General features: G+C 46.1%; 1 protein-coding gene across 1 annotated transcript; it reads left to right on the plus strand.

The window, feature by feature from the left end:
- Positions 1 to 3,875: 3,875 nt before the first annotated feature.
- Positions 3,876 to 11,752, plus strand: GPX7 (glutathione peroxidase 7). The gene is made up of 3 exons (XM_030327744.1): positions 3,876 to 4,025; positions 8,714 to 8,975; positions 10,998 to 11,752. The coding sequence occupies exons 1-3, from the start codon at positions 3,891 to 3,893 to the stop codon at positions 11,159 to 11,161; spliced, it is 561 nt and encodes a 186-aa protein (XP_030183604.1). The 5' UTR covers positions 3,876 to 3,890; the 3' UTR covers positions 11,162 to 11,752.
- Positions 11,753 to 17,008: the final 5,256 nt, after the last annotated feature.

A 17,008-nucleotide genomic window follows, 5' to 3' on the forward strand; every position in this document is an offset into this window, starting at 1 on the left:
CCATTTAATACCAGAGAAGCATCACAGGCTCAAGGTTCCCACGGAGGTGGGGCGGAGGAGGGAGTAGGAAGGCCGGAGCACTTTATTCCTGTCTTGGCCCTTGTCTGGAGCACATTTTCTCTGGTCTTCCTCTTCTCCCGATAATGCTGTCTGCTCCTGAAGAGAGAGCCACACTGGCAGTACAGAAAGACTCCATGTTCTGAGTCTGAAGGCCTGGATTTAAGTTTCATTAACTGTGTAATCTTGTGCCCACCTTCAAACTTTGCTCACCACAGCATGGAGAGTGAAGTCCAAGCTCCTAGGCTTGGCACTCCAGACCCTTCTCCATCTGGCCCCTGATAACTGTCCCACCTCATCTACGCTTCACCCTCTCATCCCAACAGCCAAGCAGACTCTTGTGAAGACTGTGCCCCTTCATAGACACTTCTCTCTCAGGCCAACATCTTTGCCCTCCCCTTGCCCAAACTGGAGAATTCCCATTCCTCTTTGAAGACATGGTTCTAGTGTTACCACCTACAAGAAGACTTTCCTGACTACTAGGTTAGCAACCACCTCTAGGCCTCAAAAACGCAGTTTCCTTTACCTCAGCATCTAGAACACATGCACTCTTTCTCCTTTCTATCCACTCTCTTTGGAACAGCCAGAGGTACCTTTCTACACCTACACCATAGGACTCACCACCACTACTCTGCTTTAAACAACAACAACAACAACAACAACAACAACAACAACAAACCACCCTCATTTCTTGCCTTAAAGACCATAATCTTGACTGTGGCCTACTAGGTATTGTGTGGCCTCACCCCTACCTGCCTCACTACCTTCCCTTACCCTTTGCTCTCTCTGCTCCAACCAGACTAGCCTTCTTTGTTTCTCAATGCACCATGTTTCTCTCTCACTCAGGATCTTTGAACTTGCTTCCTTGTTTCAACCTGCCCAATTTCTACTTATTCTTCAGAATGCAGCTCAGACCTTCCTCTGGGAAGCCCTCCTAGTCTGCTTCTGCCTCTCCTACCAGGTTAGTTTAGGTGGTACTTAACACAGCAGTAATTATAGACCTATTTATGAATTATTTAATACCTGTCTCCCCCTGGGTAGGGACCATGCTGTCTTGTTCATCACTGCACAAGAAGCATCTAAAGCAGAACCTGGCATAGACCAGGTGCTCAATAAGTGTTTGTTGAATGACTGTAGGAATGCTTAGCTCTTACCACATTACATGAAATCTCCAGTTTACCTGGTTTCTCATGAAAGTGGACGTTGGCTGCCTCCATTTCGGTCTCAAATTTTCCAGTTGGGTTTTTCATCCAGTTTGTCCCTTGGCTCAGGTGGAAGACCCTGCAGGCAAAGCATCCCCGGCTTTGGGATGTGGGAACCCAAACTACTTTCTTAAGCCATCAGGACTGCCCTGAGCCAGCAAGACCCCTGCCTGTGATGGACTCCAAGACAATGATCAATTTGACTGTCACTGCCTATCCGCATGTGCCCTCCCACTTTTGTCCTACATTTTCCTTATATAAACCTGGATGTATTTTTGCCACTTTGGAGACAGTCTTTGAGAGGCACTAGTCCATTGTCTTCCTGGTGTTGTCCTCACTGAAATAAATTCCTTTCCTGTTTCACCACCACTTGTCTTTCTGCCTTTGGATTTTGTCAGCAACGAGTGGCCAAACTTGGTCTATTTGGGACCCTTGGAACCTGGCGCTCTGTACCCTTGCATCCTGGCTACACTGTCACACCCAGCACCATGCTTGGCATTTGGTGCGGCTCAGCAATGTGGTGTTTAAATGGTGTGTCTGTCCGATGAGATGGGACCCCCAGACGTGGGGTGACGATAGGGTGGAAGCCTGTGGCACAGGCGGTGAAAGAATTTACCGGAGGCAGAACAAAGCAGCTAGAAGTTTATTGAATACACAGCAAGGGAGCGGCTGGGTGAACAGCAAACAGGCAGTGGGTGGGTCTGTTATTTTTGTTTGTTTGTTTAAGGTTTATTTATGTATTGTGAGGAGGGGACAGACAGAGAGAGAGGGAGAGAGAGAATCCCAAACAGGCTCTATCTACACTGTCAGCGTGGAGCTCAGTATGGGGCTTGAGCTCATGAACTGTGAGAGCATGACCTGAGCCAAGATCAAGAGTTGGATGCTTAACCAACTGAACCACCCCGGCGCCCCAAGCGGGGGCTGTTTTTAAAGGGGAAAGATGAACAGGTATGGCCAGATATGGAATTCTCCCTTTTTTGGTAACTGTGCCTAGTTGTAAGTAGCCCATTGGTCAGTTAGGGCCCATGGGTATTTTGAAGTGGGTCGCCTGATGGGCCTGTCTAAAAGTGGCCTCAACAAGAACACGTTTTCTGAGTGTGGGAGACATTGTAATGTGCTGCCCAGATTTCCCGTCAGTGAAGACCTGAGACACCAGCTGCTGGGAGTGCTGTCAGTGGAAAGCCTTTAACTGTCAGCCCCTCCAGGGACAGGGTCACCTTTGCTCCTATCGCACCCTTGCCCAGATGGCCTCACATCCAAAGACAGGTGTAGCAGGGATATAAAGTCTTGGCCTGGCCATTTTCATTTATCTGGGGACTACTCTGATGGGCCGTTCTAGCTCCAGTGTCCCCATGGGATCAACCAAGACTGTCCTTGGACCTGCATGGAGCTCTGGACTTGTGCCCACTCCTGTTCCCTCCCTCCCTTCCACAGGTGTTGATCCCAGGGAGGCTCCCTCGTAAATTCCTGCACTGCAACCTCTATCTCAGAATCTGCTTCCCTGGCACCCAACCTACAACAGACCCTCTGTCCTCTCTTCCTTTTCTCTGTGTCATCTCTTTCAGGGACCGTACACATTCATTCCTCTAAAATTTGTAAGCACCATTCAGCAGACAAAGTGTTTAGATGTGATGTGAGCCAGGAGGAAATGGTCAAGAAAGAATTCTTGAGACGTTTTCAGTGCAAAAAGTGCTCTTATCAAAGCACAACTCAGGACCCGTGGGCAGAAAGAGCCGCACTGGGATTGTGAAGACTCACTGATTATACACTTTTTAGTTAGTGGGGGTTAGGGATAGCTTAAATCTCCAAGGAATTTGGAAGTAAAGCTTTCAGGACCTCGGGGGGGGGGGGGCGGCTGCTGCTGCTACGATAAGGTTATTTACTAGTGCCTAGTAAAACACCAGTCTGGGGACTCTTCAGATGTGTATCAGTGGGCCATATGCTCAGGAGGTAATTGCAAATATATCTCGGGGCGTGTTTACAGCTATCAGGGAAAGTAACACTATTAAGAGCAAAGCTACAGAGGTAAAGCAATAAAGGAAGTCCTTGAGAGAGCTGCGGGAGTGTTACAATTTGTAAGCCTCAGGAATTCTGCCTGGAGACTGAGAGCGCATGAAGTCTGACATTTGTTTCTTTTTTCTCCCATCAGTTTCACCTCCATTTTTTCTATTACTCCCATTCTATATTGCCCTGGTGCGTCAGGGAGGGAGGCTAGCGCCACTGAACTAATGGAGAAGCTGAAGCCCAGAGAAGTGGCCTGACCAGCCTAAGGCCACTGAGCAAATTAAAAGTTGAACTCACAAATCGAATTTTTCACCTCTTTCCCTACCGAGTCGCTGCATCCTGAAACAAGACGGAGCCTCACTGCAACTGGTCGGAACGGTCTCAGTGGTCAGACGCCTGAACCCACGACTCTGGGGTCGGAGACAGGCGCGCAGTCCAACGCTCCCACGGTGCAGATGGGGAGACTGAGGTCCAGAGCCCCGCGCTCCACCGCCAGCGGGACAGAAGGCGAGGGGGCGCGTCCAGCCTCGCCGGCCCCCTGGCGCGGGTGCCGCCTCCGCCCGCCCCCCACGCTGGGTACCCCCGCCTGATTTTGCCCTCGCAGAGCCGCCAGCTCGGGAGCGAGTCATGGTGGGTGCACTGGTGTTGGCGTGGCTGCTCCTATCGGCCGCGGCCTGCGCGCAGCGGGAGCAGGACTTCTACGACTTCAAGGCGGTCAACATCCGGGGCAAGTTGGTGTCGCTGGAGAAGTACCGCGGTTCGGTGAGTGTCCGCCGGCGGGGCCTCGGAGCCGCCCGGGCAGGGCCCGTTGCGGGAACCCCGCAGCCCGGGACCCTACGGGTGTGGCCCCGAGGGGGTTCCGCAGCCCTGCCCTGGCTCCCACTCCCCCAGCTATTCTCCCCCGGGGTGCGGCGCCCCCAGATGCTGCGCTGAGCCTATCCCGCGACTACGTGGCACGGCCTCGGCGCGCAGTGAAACCCGAAGCTCTTCCAGCCTACGCCGATTTCCCTCGCAGCGACTTTGGGCAGTGGAGCCCGACCTCTCTCAGAGGCTGCTTGCCTCGGCTAGGCCTTTGTCAAGCACCGGTCGAAAGGCAACCCTAGCATCCTGCCGCCTTTGTCTCTCCCATCCCCCGTTTCCGCTCTGGAACTGGGATTGTTGCTGATACTGAGTCCAATGAGAACCCCGTGGATATGGATATGCAGTGCTGGGGGAGTTAGTTAAGATGCACGGCGACTTTTACACAGATCATCCTTTAGAGAGGACAGGAAGGTCCAGAGGAAAGGTCATACAGCTCTAGAAAGCACAGAGCCTGGAGAGAACTACCCATCCATCTGTGGACTTCTCTAGGCAAACTCCTAAGATGGCAGCTCAGGCTGAGATACAAGAGCCATCCAGGCTAACTGCTGTCTCATTACCAAGTCTCTCAGGGAGGACTCAGAGAAGAAATGTACCTGGGTGAGTCTTTGAAACAAGAGTGAGTTTTGGCAAGACCAAGAAGAGCTTTCCAGGCAAAGAACTGTTCATACCAAGTCTCTAAAGCAAACAAACAGCAAGAAGGATGGAGGAGGAGTGGGTGGCCTTCAAGCAGATCTGCCTGAAGGAGTATACAGCATGAGGCTGAGTGGTGGAAGATGAGGCCGATGATAGTAGGGAGGGACCGAGAGGGGCCTTGAACAGTATATTCAGAGGCCTAGATGTTACACTGTGTATAATGAAGAGCACTCTGAGCCCCATTTCTCAAGATGGCTCTAGGGCCTTAATGTGGGAAAGGTGGGGAATTGGTAATGAACACATAGGTTCAGCATCCAGATTTGGACGGACCACACAAAAATGGCTATCAGCATTCTTCTCCTGGGAGCGAGTCTTTAGTGAAGAAAGTACTTTCTAAACCTGAAAATGCTCAAATATGCTGGTAGTGCTGGGGGCAGTATTCCTTGTCCTGATTGTCCCCCAAGGTATTGTGAATTTCAAATGAGATGACAGTGTGGAAGCTCTTGGTAGAGTGCTCCGTACCTGTGTTTGGTGGGCTCCAGCAGGAAACTCATCCAGGACTGAGGACAAAGAGCCAATAAGAGTAGGGCCCATTCCCAGTTAGGCCTTTCCTTCCTTCTAGTGCAGCTTAACAGAGAGCTCCAGGTTTAGCACTTGACTAGCTCTGCTATTCATTCAATCATTCACTCATTCATTCATTCATTCATTCATTATTATTGAGTACCTACTGTATACTAAGTACTCGGCCAGTCTTTGGGACACAGTGGTGAACAAAAAAGATAAGTTTCCACTTCAATAGAGCCTATATGCAATGGAGAAGAGAGAGACAATAAACAGGAACAGAAACGAACAAGGTAATTCCTAGTACAGTGGTAATAAGTGCTAAGATGGAAATAGAACAAATTTTATTTATTTTCAGAAGTAATAAGGCACCCAGGATGTGAAGAACAGAAATCCTGGAGAAAAATGACCCAGAGAAGTGATCCCAGAATTCTGAGTGTTTTCATACTCTTGGTTACTGGCATATCCTAAAAAGCATAGGAGTGAGAAGCCAAGAAATCAATCAGAAAGAAAATGGAAAAAAGAAAAAGAAAAGAACAAAGTCACACACCTGCTAAGAGATAGAGTGAGAATTTGAACATAGGCAGTCCAGCTCCAAAGCCCAAGCTCTTAGCTGCCAGGTTTAGAGGGAAACCAGAAATAGTCCAGGGAAGCTGTAAATGATTCTGTCGAGTTAATCCAAGCTAGGACTACCACTTGGTCATTCATTCACCTGTAAATAATTACTGGCTCATTATGTATATTTTACCACTGTCTTTTAAAAATTGAAAGAGATTTATTGGCTCCCACTACATGCCTGGCACTGAGTCTAGCCCTGGAGACAAAACCATGAGCAAGATTGTATAGTTTATGCCCTGTGACTAACTGGAAGGCAGTCATTTAGATCAGTGTTGAGTATGGATGAATGGGTGACTACCTGGGAATGTGCTTGTCTACGGTGTGAGCTTATGTACATGCAGGCCTGAGTGTAGTATGCATGCAAATAGTTTGTTTCCTTGCTTCTATGTGCACGCCTGAGTCTGTATCTATGCTTTGATATGCACATATGTAAATTAACTATGTATATTTGGGTGTCTCTGTCCATCCATGCTTTGATCAGTTTAAGGAGAAACTTTTTGGTTTCAGGTATGGAACTAGAAACAGGATTTCCCTCCTTCCAAGGGTAGGCAGACGCACAAGACAAGGGTTAAAAAAAGCAACTTTTAATGCTTTCACTGCCCAGGGATCCAGCAGAAAAGAAAGAGGAAGACCCCCAATTAAGGAAGGGAATTAAGGGTCCCAGTTTCTCAGCACCACAAGCAGAATACAACATGCTGACACAGATAGGGGAGGTTGTTCTAATGGCCTGTGGCCCCATAGAATGGGTCCTTCCTCAGCTGGTAGAGGCAGGGTAGGGGAGTTACAGCTCAACAGTTCTCATCATCCAGCCCAGTAGTTCTCAACTGGGGGTGATTTTGCTCCCCAGGAGACATACAGCAATGTTTGGAGACATTTTTGATTGTCAAAACTAGACATCAGGGCGCCTGGGTGGCTCAGTCGGTTAAGCGTCCGACTTCAACTCAGGTCACACTCTCACGGGTCATGGGTTCGAGCCCCGCATTGGGCTGTGTACTGACAGCTCTCTCTGCCCCTCTCCTGCTCACGCTCTGTCTCTGTCTCTCTCTCTCTCAGAAATAAATAAACATTAAAAAAAATTTTTTTAAAGCTAGACATCTAGTGGGTAGAGGCCAGGGATGCTGCTAAACATCCTACAATGAATAGGAAAGCCCCTGCATAATAGAATTATCTGGCCCAGTGGGGTGCCTGGGTGGCTCAGTCCATTAAGCACTGACTCTTGATTTTGGCTCAATCATGATCTCATGGTTCATGAGACTGAGCCCCATCTCGGGCTCTGCACTGACAGCTGAGAGCCTGCTTGGGATTTTCTCTCTCTCTCTGCCTCTACCCGGCTTTGTGCTCTCTTGCTCTGTCTCAAAATAAATAAATAAATAAATAAATAAATAAATAAATAAATAAATAAATGGAAGGAAGGAAGGAAGGAAGGAAGGAAGGAAGAAGGAAGAAAAGAATGGACCAAGTGCTGAGGTTGAAAAAGCCTGTCTAGCCTGAGCAGTTTGTGCCAGTGTATGTCCAGTGCCCCAGGCTGTCTCTGGGAGGTGGCCCTCTTTATGGAGCCAGCTAGTATAATCCTAGCTCTTCCAAAAAAGTGGCCAAAGAGATAGGGCTGGGCTCCACAGACACAGGGTAAGATTTAAGAATTCTTTAACAATGTATACAGCATTGGTGCCAAAATTCTACTTGTTGTATTGTCAGCAATTGTATTTATCAGCCAGCTTTGTATGTATCACCTAAAGGCTATAAATAAATGCATTTATTATAAGGCGATAAGAAGTTTAAGGAATAGTCTAGTGACTCAAGAAAGTGGTATTTGTGTGCTGGAGGGAGAGGCGCAGAAAGGGATTGCCATGGGGTCCTTTTATGAAGAAAACCTACGTCTGTCTCTATATCCATGTGATTGTGTATGTGTGTACATTTACTTATTCATTTAGCACTTTCTGAGACCTGAAGAGGACATGGCTCCTGCCTTCAACAGGTTCACAGTGGGTTTCTTAGAAGGGTTTATTACTCATGTAAAGTGATAAGTGCCAGTTGACTGAACCAGAAATTGAACCCAGGTCTGCCTTTCCATTCCCCCACATTACCTCCTTTTTTGTTTTAATTTTATTTTTTAAGTTTTTTTTAAATTTTTTAAATTTTTTTTTTTTTTTTTTTTAGAGAGAGAGCATGCCAGCAGGGGAGAAAGGCTGAGGGGAAGAGAGAGAGAGAGAGAGAGAGAGAGAGAGAGAGAGAGAGAGAGAGAGAGAGAGAGAGAATCTTAAGCAGGCTCCATATGCTCAGCGCAGAGCCCGACATGGGGCTCGATCTCACGATTATGAGATCATGACCTAAGCCAAAATGAAGACTTAGATGCTTAACAAACTGAGCCACCCAGGTGCCCCCACATTACCTCCTGATGTGAGCTCACCAGTGTGTGTGCCTCTCTGTGTAAATGTGTTGTGTGTGTTTGTGGGCATGTGTGATGTGTGCTAATATATTTTTGTGTCATGGGGCATATGCATCCCCATTTATGTATATTGTATGCTTATTCTCATGGATGTTCATGTATGTGTATGCACACATATCTGCAAGCCCCTGAATGTTTGATTTCATTTGTGCCTATGTGCATGTGTTTGTGAGAGCATTGCACATTTATATATGTATACACTGTGCTCTTGAATATATGAGAAAGCATTAATTTTTGGGGGGTGGTCACCGTGTGGGCACGTCTGGCATGTGAAAGTGCATGACTCTTCACTGGGCTGTGTATGTATCTGGGTTTTGTTTTTGCCACCCAGGTGTCCCTGGTAGTGAACGTGGCTAGCGAGTGCGGCTTCACAGACCAGCACTACAGAGCCTTGCAGCAGCTGCAGCGGGACCTGGGGCCCCATCACTTCAATGTGCTTGCCTTCCCCTGCAACCAGTTTGGCCAGCAGGAGCCCGATAGCAACAAGGAGATCGAGAGCTTCGCCCGCCGCACCTATGGTGTCTCTTTCCCCATGTTTAGCAAGGTCGCAGTTACTGGCACTGGTGCCCACCCTGCCTTCAAGTACCTGATCCGTGAGTCCTGATCTGTTCCCTTACTTTCCCTCAGCTGGCTGAGGTCATGGCTCCCTGGGCAGCAGAAACTACTTGCTGATTGGGTGACCTGGGGCCCTTTCCAGACTCCTGCATATAGGTTCACGGTCTGTTCGAGCACTCATCTTTGAGGATGAACAGAGAGGTATTCCTGCCTGAGGATACCTCTACCCCTGCTGCCTTGAAGTTCCCCCTCAGGGGCACTCTAGCAGACTTCTCTGAGGTCCTGTTTTCATACACAGGGATTTTAAAAGGAGACTGAGGCCCTCAGATTTAGTCTGTGTGAATTAGTCGAGCTTATGGATTTCGGATGGAGACACCAAGGGCAGACAGAGGATGCCACATGTCTGGAGAAGGCTGACCAAGATGGCTGACAGGTTATCTCCTGTCCTGAGTTAGGGGCAAAGTCCATATACCATGGAGGGAAACCTTCAGAGCAAAAATTCCAGATCTTAATATTTCAGAAATAGGTCCCCTCTGCATCCCCAGAAGCTTCAGAACTACAAAATGAGGTCATGGGTCAAGCTTATCATTATGGTCCTGTTTCCTTCCTTGGGCCTTTCTCTTCCTTTGGAGGCTCCATTTTTGCCATCTATGCTGTGTATTTGATTGCCTTCACATCCCTCACTACCACCCCCCACCCATTTACTTGGAGGAGTAAATGAAAACAGTGTAGCAAACAAAAAATCCCTTACTGATGCAGATTTGAATTTTGCCGTATGGGTCAATCCTAATATTTGCTTTTTTTCCCCTGTGTGTTTTTATTAGTACCTTTCCAGTTCCCATAGTTATAGATCAAACCTAAATGTGCTTTAAAAGCAACTGGGGGGGCGCCTGGGTGGCGCAGTCGGTTAAGCGTCCGACTTCAGCCAGGTCACGATCTCGCGGTCTGTGAGTTCGAGCCCCGCGTCAGGCTCTGGGCTGATGGCTCAGAGCCTGGAGCCTGTTTCCGATTCTGTGTCTCCTTCTCTCTCTGCCCCTCCCCCGTTCATGCTCTGTCTCTCTCTGTCCCAAAAATAAATAAACGTTGAAAAAAAAAAAATTAAAAAAAAAAAATAAAAGCAACTGGGAACTCTTAAAAGTGGTTTAGTCTGAGACCTACTGAAGCAGGGCCCAAGAATTTATTTAAGTACCTCCCCCCACCCCCACAACCAAGATTCAGATGCAACCAGTCCACAGACTAACATTTGGAAACCATTAAGATTTCCTTAGAGAATAGGCTGTAGACTATTTAGTAGTTTGAGATCATTAAGAAAGGAGGATCTGATACTACTTTATCAAGTACTTCACAGAATCCTAAAGCAGTAGTTCTCAACCTTGGGGCCATATTGGCATCTCCTAGAGAGTTTTTAAAATTTTTTTTTTTCAACGTTTATTTATTTTTGGGACAGAGAGAGACAGAGCATGAACGGGGGAGGGGCAGGGAGAGAGGGAGACACAGAATCGGAGACAGGCTCCAGGCTCCGAGCCATCAGCCCAGAGCCTGACGCGGGGCTCGAACTCACGGACCGCAAGATCGTGACCTGGCTGAAGTCGGACGCTTAACCGACTGCGCCACCCAGGCGCCCCTCCTAGAGAGTTTTTAAAAAAATACTGATGCCTGGGGGCGTCTGGGTGGCTGAGTCAGTTAAGCATCTGACCCTTGGTTTGGGCTTAGGTCATGATCTCACAGTTCATGGGATCGAGCCCTGTATTGGGCTCTGCACTGACAGCATGGAGCCTGCTTGGGATTCTCTCCCTCTCTCTGCCCCTCTCCCACTTGCACTCTCTCTCAAAATAAATAAATAAACTTAAAAAAAATTACTGATTCCTAAGACTTACCACCAGAGATTCTGATTTAAGTAGTCTGGGGTGTGGCCTGGGCATCAGGATTTTAAAAAGCTCTCTAGTTAATTCTAAATAATGGAACAACTGCTTCAAGGGAAGGATGGACACCGATAATGGAATTCCAGGAGAGTGGACACCGGGAAGCACATTTTGCTTTCCTTCTTCCTTTTTCTCTAGAGACTTCTGGGAAGGAGCCCACCTGGAACTTCTGGAAGTACCTAGTGGCCCCAGATGGAAAGGTAGTAGGGGCTTGGGACCCAACTGTGTCGGTGGAGGAAATCAGGCCCCAGATCACAGCACTCGTGAGGAAGCTCATCCTGAAGAAGCGAGAAGACTTATAACCACTTTCTCTCCTCTCCCACTGTCCCATTCCCCCCACCCTACACCTTGGATGGTGACCAAAGCAAACTCAGTCGTGCTCAATGGTGCTCGGAGGGAGGGCCTATGGACTCTCCTTCCTCCACTTTTATCCCATGTACCCTATCCTTCCTATGAGGGAAAAATCTGGTATTTTGTATTTGAGTCTTAGAACAACCTTTAGGAACTCCTGGCCAGGGAGAGCTCTTGACCAATGAATCACCAGCCAATAAGCACCTCTAGCCCATGAAAACATGTGGCAAATAGAAGTATATCAAGCAATAATCTGCTGCCTGTTAAGAACTCTATAAGATGGGACCAATTCCTACCTCACAGAGCTGTTGTGAGGATGAGGATGAACAACCTATGAAAGGTGCCTAGGGCAGTGCCAGCTCACTAGGAGCATTCAATAAATGTTTTTTGCATATGAACCAAAAAATAACTTGTAATCAATAAAAACTTGCACCCAACATGAATTTCCAGCCATTGAGAATCCAGGCCAAAGATTTATTTGTTGTAGTTGTTTTCCTCTGTATTATTTTTTTAATTGAAAAAGTAATCCAAATAGATGTAAAATAATACAGGATGATAATAAATAAAAGTGAAAGTATCTGGGCACCTGGGTGGCTCAGCCCGTTAAGCGTCCAACTTCAGCTCAGGTCATAGTCTCATAGTTCGTGAGTTCAAGCCCCACATCAGGCTCTGTGCTGACAGCTCAGCCTGGAGCCTGCTTCCGATTCTGTGTCTCCTTCTTTCTCTGCCCCTCCCCTACTCACACTTTGTCTCTCTCTCTCAAAAATAAATAAACATTTAAAAAATTTTTTAAAAATGAAAGTATCTCCCTGGTTTTCTATATCTCACTCCCTGGAGGTAAGTAAACACTGTTAGGAATCTGGTACAAAGACTTCCTAATTTTTTTTTTTTTATCAAGCCAATCATTGCCCAGTAAGAATGCACTGACCAAAAGTACACTACAATAACAAATAGGCAAAAGATATGAAGAGATCATTCACAGAATAATGTAGATGGATAATAAGGATATGAAAAGATGCTCAGCCTCATTAAAATTGGAAAGATTTTTTTAAATGATAATACTCATAGTTGGTAAGGATGTGGGGAAATGGGCATTCATAGTAACTGTTGGTGGGACAATGAACTGACATAAGTTTTTGGATGGTGATTTGGCAGTATCTTTTATTTATTTATTTATTTTTTACTGTTTACTTATATTTTGAGAGAGAGAGAAAGACAGAGTGCAAGTTGGGAGAGGGCAGAGAGAGGGAGACACAGAATCTGAAGGAGGTTCCAGGCTCTGAGCTGTCAGCACAGAGCCCGACGCGGGGCTCAAACTCACGAGCTGTGAGATCATGACCTGAGCTGAAGTCAGATGCTCAACTGACTGAGCCACCCAGGTGCCCCGGCAGTGTCTTTTAAAACAAAATGCTCATGCCCATTGATCCATCATTTCTCATCCTAGAAGTCTCCCCAACTGTGCAAATATATATGTACAATAATATGTATGTTTACTGTTCAAATAGTGAAAATTGGATGCACCTCTATGTCCATCAATATGATCTGATAATAAATTAGTGTACAAATCCAAATAGTTCACTAATACAGTTCTTAATATGAATGAATTAGATTTTTGTCTTAAAATATTTTTAAGATATCTCTACACCCAACGTGGGGCTCAATCTTACAACCCTGAGATCAAGAGTCACATGCTCTACCCACTGAGCCAGCCAGGTGCCCCAAAATGAATGAATCAGAATTCTATATACTACCATAATAAGTTTTCAAAAAGCAAAAAAAGGGCAAGTTGTAAAACAGAATGAATACACGTGCACACACACACACACACACACACACACACAAGCCAGTAGAGGGGCACCTAGCTGGCCCAGTCAGTAGAGCATGCAACTCTTAATCTCGGGATTGTAAATTCAAGACCCACATTGGGTGCAGAGATTACTTAAAAAATAAAATCTTTTAAAAAATCCACTGTAAGCAAGCATAATATTTTTATCAAAAATTTCAATGTTAAGTAAGAGGGAGAGAGGGAGGGAGGAATATAGACCAAACTATTAATGGTGATTGTCAATGAGCGAGTCAGGGCAAAGAGGGCATAACAGGAGTCCTTCACTGTCTTTGTTAAGTATTTTTGTAATGTTTGAATTTTGTATATAAAATATGTATTTCGCTTTTATCTAAATATCAAAAGAGGCAGCTAAAAACTGAGGTGATGAGCAAAGTCACCGATCAGTAATTCACTGGCTAATAAGAATTTAATGTCCACTTCTCCCAAGGTCACTCTTCTAGAAGGGAGACTCAGATTCAAGTCCTGGCTGTGTCCCTGACTCATAGACTGAGCAAATTGTTCCCTCTCTGCTGTCTTCCATTTTGCCACTGGACAATGAAAGGGTTGAACTGTGCTTACAGTTTTTGCAGTGTCCCTTAACAGTCCTTCTCAAAAGTTACCCAGAATAAAAGAAGGCTCTCTGTAAGCCGACCACAAGTCCCTCTATCGTGGCCTCCAAGCCTGCCTTTACACATCACACCCTGCTCCAAGTTCCAGGTCTGCATATGCCATGCACATACACACACGCAACGAAATGCAGCAAAGAAATGTTTGTGATAGACACCTCAGAACCACATTCTCTTCTCTGCCCCTCCCCCATGGGCTCTCTCTCTCTCTCTCTCAAAAATAAACATTGGGGCACCTGGGTGCCCCTTTCCCATGCTCGCTCTCTCTCATCTGATTGTTGGTTTCAGCTCAGGTCATGATCTTGCAGTTCGTGGGCTCAAGCCCCACATCAGGCTCCACACTGTTGGCGTGGATCCTGCTAAGGATTCTCTCTCACTCCCTCTCTCTCTGTCCCTTCCCCACTCGCTTTCTCTCTCAACATAAGTATACTTAAAAAAAAATTTTTTTGGGGGGGCGCCTGGGTGGCGCAGTCGGTTAAACGTTCGACTTCAGCCAGGTCACGATCTCGCGGTCCGTGAGTTCGAGCCCCACGTCAGGCTCTGGGCTGATGGCTCAGAGCCTGGAGCCTGTTTCCGATTCTGTGTCTCCCTCTCTCTCTGCCCCTCCCCACTTCATGCTCTGTCTCTCTCTGTCCCAAAAATAAATAAACGTTGAAAAAAAAAATTTTTTTTTTAATGTTTATTTATTTTTGAGACAGAGACAGACAGAGCATGAACAGGGGAGGGTCAGAGAGAGAAGGAGGAACAGAATCTGAAACAGGCTCCAGGCTCTGAGCTGTCAGCACAGAGCCCGACACGGGGCTCGAACTCACGGACTGTGAGATCATGACCTGAGCCGAAGTCAGCTGCTTAACCGACTGAGCCACCCAGGCTCCCCAAAAAAATTTCTTTTAAAGAGTTGCACACTCTACTGACTGAGCCAGCCATTTGCCCCCAGAACGACATTTTCAGTGGATGTCTCTCTGGCTTATCCTGCTTAGCCTCTTAGCCACATCTGACACTGATGACTACACTCTTCTCCCTGACACATTCTCTGCTTTCATGCCACTATCTTCTCTTGATTCCACCCCAATCTCTTTGAGTGCTTTTACCTTTCAGTATCTGTTAATGTCTCTTCCCCCTGCCCACTCCTTTGCTACTGGTCTTCTTTGGAGTAATAGGCTGGTCCTTTTTCTCACACCATGTACTCTTCTGCAGGTACCTCATTGTTTCTCATGGTTTTGACCACCACCCATGCTCTCTTGACACCCAAATCTCTACCTTGCATCTACACTGGATAGATATTATTCACCTATTACTCACTTGCCTACTGGGCATGTCTACAAACGTTTCAGTTCAACATGTCCGGAACTAAACTCATCATCTCTCCTGGACACACCTCTCTCCCTTCCACTCAGCCTTCACAAATCCCCAAAGCCTTTACATTCACACACCACTCGCTCACTATAGTATTATTGTTTAAGTGACTGCCCTCCCTTCTCTCCCTAGCACAGTGCCTGGCTCTTAGTATTACATTTAATTATAAGGTAAGCATTTTGAGCACCAGCTCTGTGCTGTCAGTTTCCCCCAGAAATTTAGAGTCCAGCTGAGGATTTTGTAGTCCCAATTAGACCTTCATTCCTAGGCTTTATCAGCTTTCTGCTGTCGCCACGTCCCCTCGAATGTGCAAGAGTCCCAGAGGAAAAAAATCTCACTTTAAATCCTTATCAACTGTTACCTTAATCGTCATTGACTAACCAGTATCTGCTAACAACTTAGTTTTAAATTAATCCCTTGGTAAATCAACTAATACTTGAGTAGTTAATATTTGATTTTCTACTTACACTTTAGTTATCTTCTAACTCTTTATAAGCATTATACTTTATCAGGTTTTATCTTAGCACTTAGTGGTTTAGCTATTTGCCAAGCCTTAATTATTAATCAATACTTAGTTGGCATTTGACAATGTCTAGAGACATTTTTTGTTGTCACAACTAGGGGATGGGTACTATGGGCATCTAGTGGGTAGAACCCATGGATGCTGCTGAACATCTATACTGCACAGAACTGTCCATCACAACAAAGAATTATCTCAAAATGTCAATAGGTTAATAAATCCTGGTCTGGAGTATTGCAGAGCAGGAGTCACAATCCCAGCTCTGCTGCTTAGCAGCTGGGTGACTCGTGAACAAAGTACTATACCTTGCTGGGCCTCAGTGTCTCCCTCTGGGATATGGGGGATATTAATAGCATTTAATGCATAAACCTATTATGATGATAAATGCTAATACACCCACAAACCACTGAAGTACCTGATACATAGTAAATATTCAGTAAATGATAGTTCTTCTTGTGGTTATTTAAGTTTATTGTCTCCATTTAAAAAACAGGAAATTGAGGCTCAGAGATGGGAACAGACTTGGCCAAGGTTAACAGAAAAGGCAGTTCCAGTCATAGGGTTGACAAATGTCACTAAGAATCTTCTGTAAATAAATGCGGAAGTTTTCTTGTGTATGGACCTAACACGAGACACAATCCTTGTTCTCAGCAAAGTGGAAGAAAGGGGAGAACTAACCTTTCCCAAGTGCTCATGTACCTCTATCTCATTCCTATGAGGTCAGTATTTTGACTTCCATTTTACAGATGAGGCTAAGTAAGAAGTCCAACTTCTCCCAGGAAGTCAATTGCCAAGTATTGATAGGCTGATCCGGTACCAAAGTCCTTGCCTTTCCCTAGTCTCTGTTTCCTGGACTCTAATGACACTCCAGCTAGGATGGAGAGGGAGCAGTTAGGATTAGAGACATGATCCTAGAAGAAAGCAAGACATTCACTCCAGGGAGCAGAAATCTTAGAGTAAATTCCAGGAGTGGCTGATCTCAGGCTGAAAAAGAATTGTGAACATGAAAAATGCTTATTAACACGTGAAGAGCTGGACTCATGTTGAGACCAGAGAAGGAGGTAGGCAAAGGCAGTGTTTCCTTGAGTTTTGGGGATTAACAGACCTGGGACAAATCCCAGCGGGGCAAATACCAGGTTGGGATTTAAACTACTCAGGTGAGTAGTTTAACTTCTCTGAGGCTTGATAGATATATTGACTACATATTTATATATAAAATACCCATACTTCAGAATGACTTGTTCAGTTATTAATTCCTCTCTTGAGGTACAGTTGACCCTTATGGCCATGCAGGTTTTAAAGATATGCAACAGAAGGGACAGGTGGGAGTTGGAATCTGGCCTGAACTCTAATTACCCAGCCTTACCTTTGGCATGGAGCTACATCAGGCCACGGGAAAGGTCACTTTTTTCCTAATATGCACAAAGGAACAAAGGCAGTGCAAAGCAGCAGTCCTGCCTTCTAGAAGACC

The sequence above is a fragment of the Lynx canadensis genome, chromosome C1 (genome assembly GCF_007474595.2).
Source record: "Lynx canadensis isolate LIC74 chromosome C1, mLynCan4.pri.v2, whole genome shotgun sequence".
NCBI lineage: Eukaryota > Metazoa > Chordata > Mammalia > Carnivora > Felidae > Lynx > Lynx canadensis.

Bases quoted from the DNA above. Each gene is read 5' to 3' on its own strand.
- GPX7 (XM_030327744.1), top strand. From the start codon at position 3,891: ATGGTGGGTGCACTGGTGTTGGCGTGGCTGCTCCTATCGGCCGCGGCC. The intron at 4,026-8,713 runs GTGAGTGTCCGC...TTTGCCACCCAG, and splicing joins TGGAGAAGTACCGCGGTTCG to GTGTCCCTGGTAGTGAACGT. The intron at 8,976-10,997 runs GTGAGTCCTGAT...CTTTTTCTCTAG, and splicing joins TGCCTTCAAGTACCTGATCC to AGACTTCTGGGAAGGAGCCC.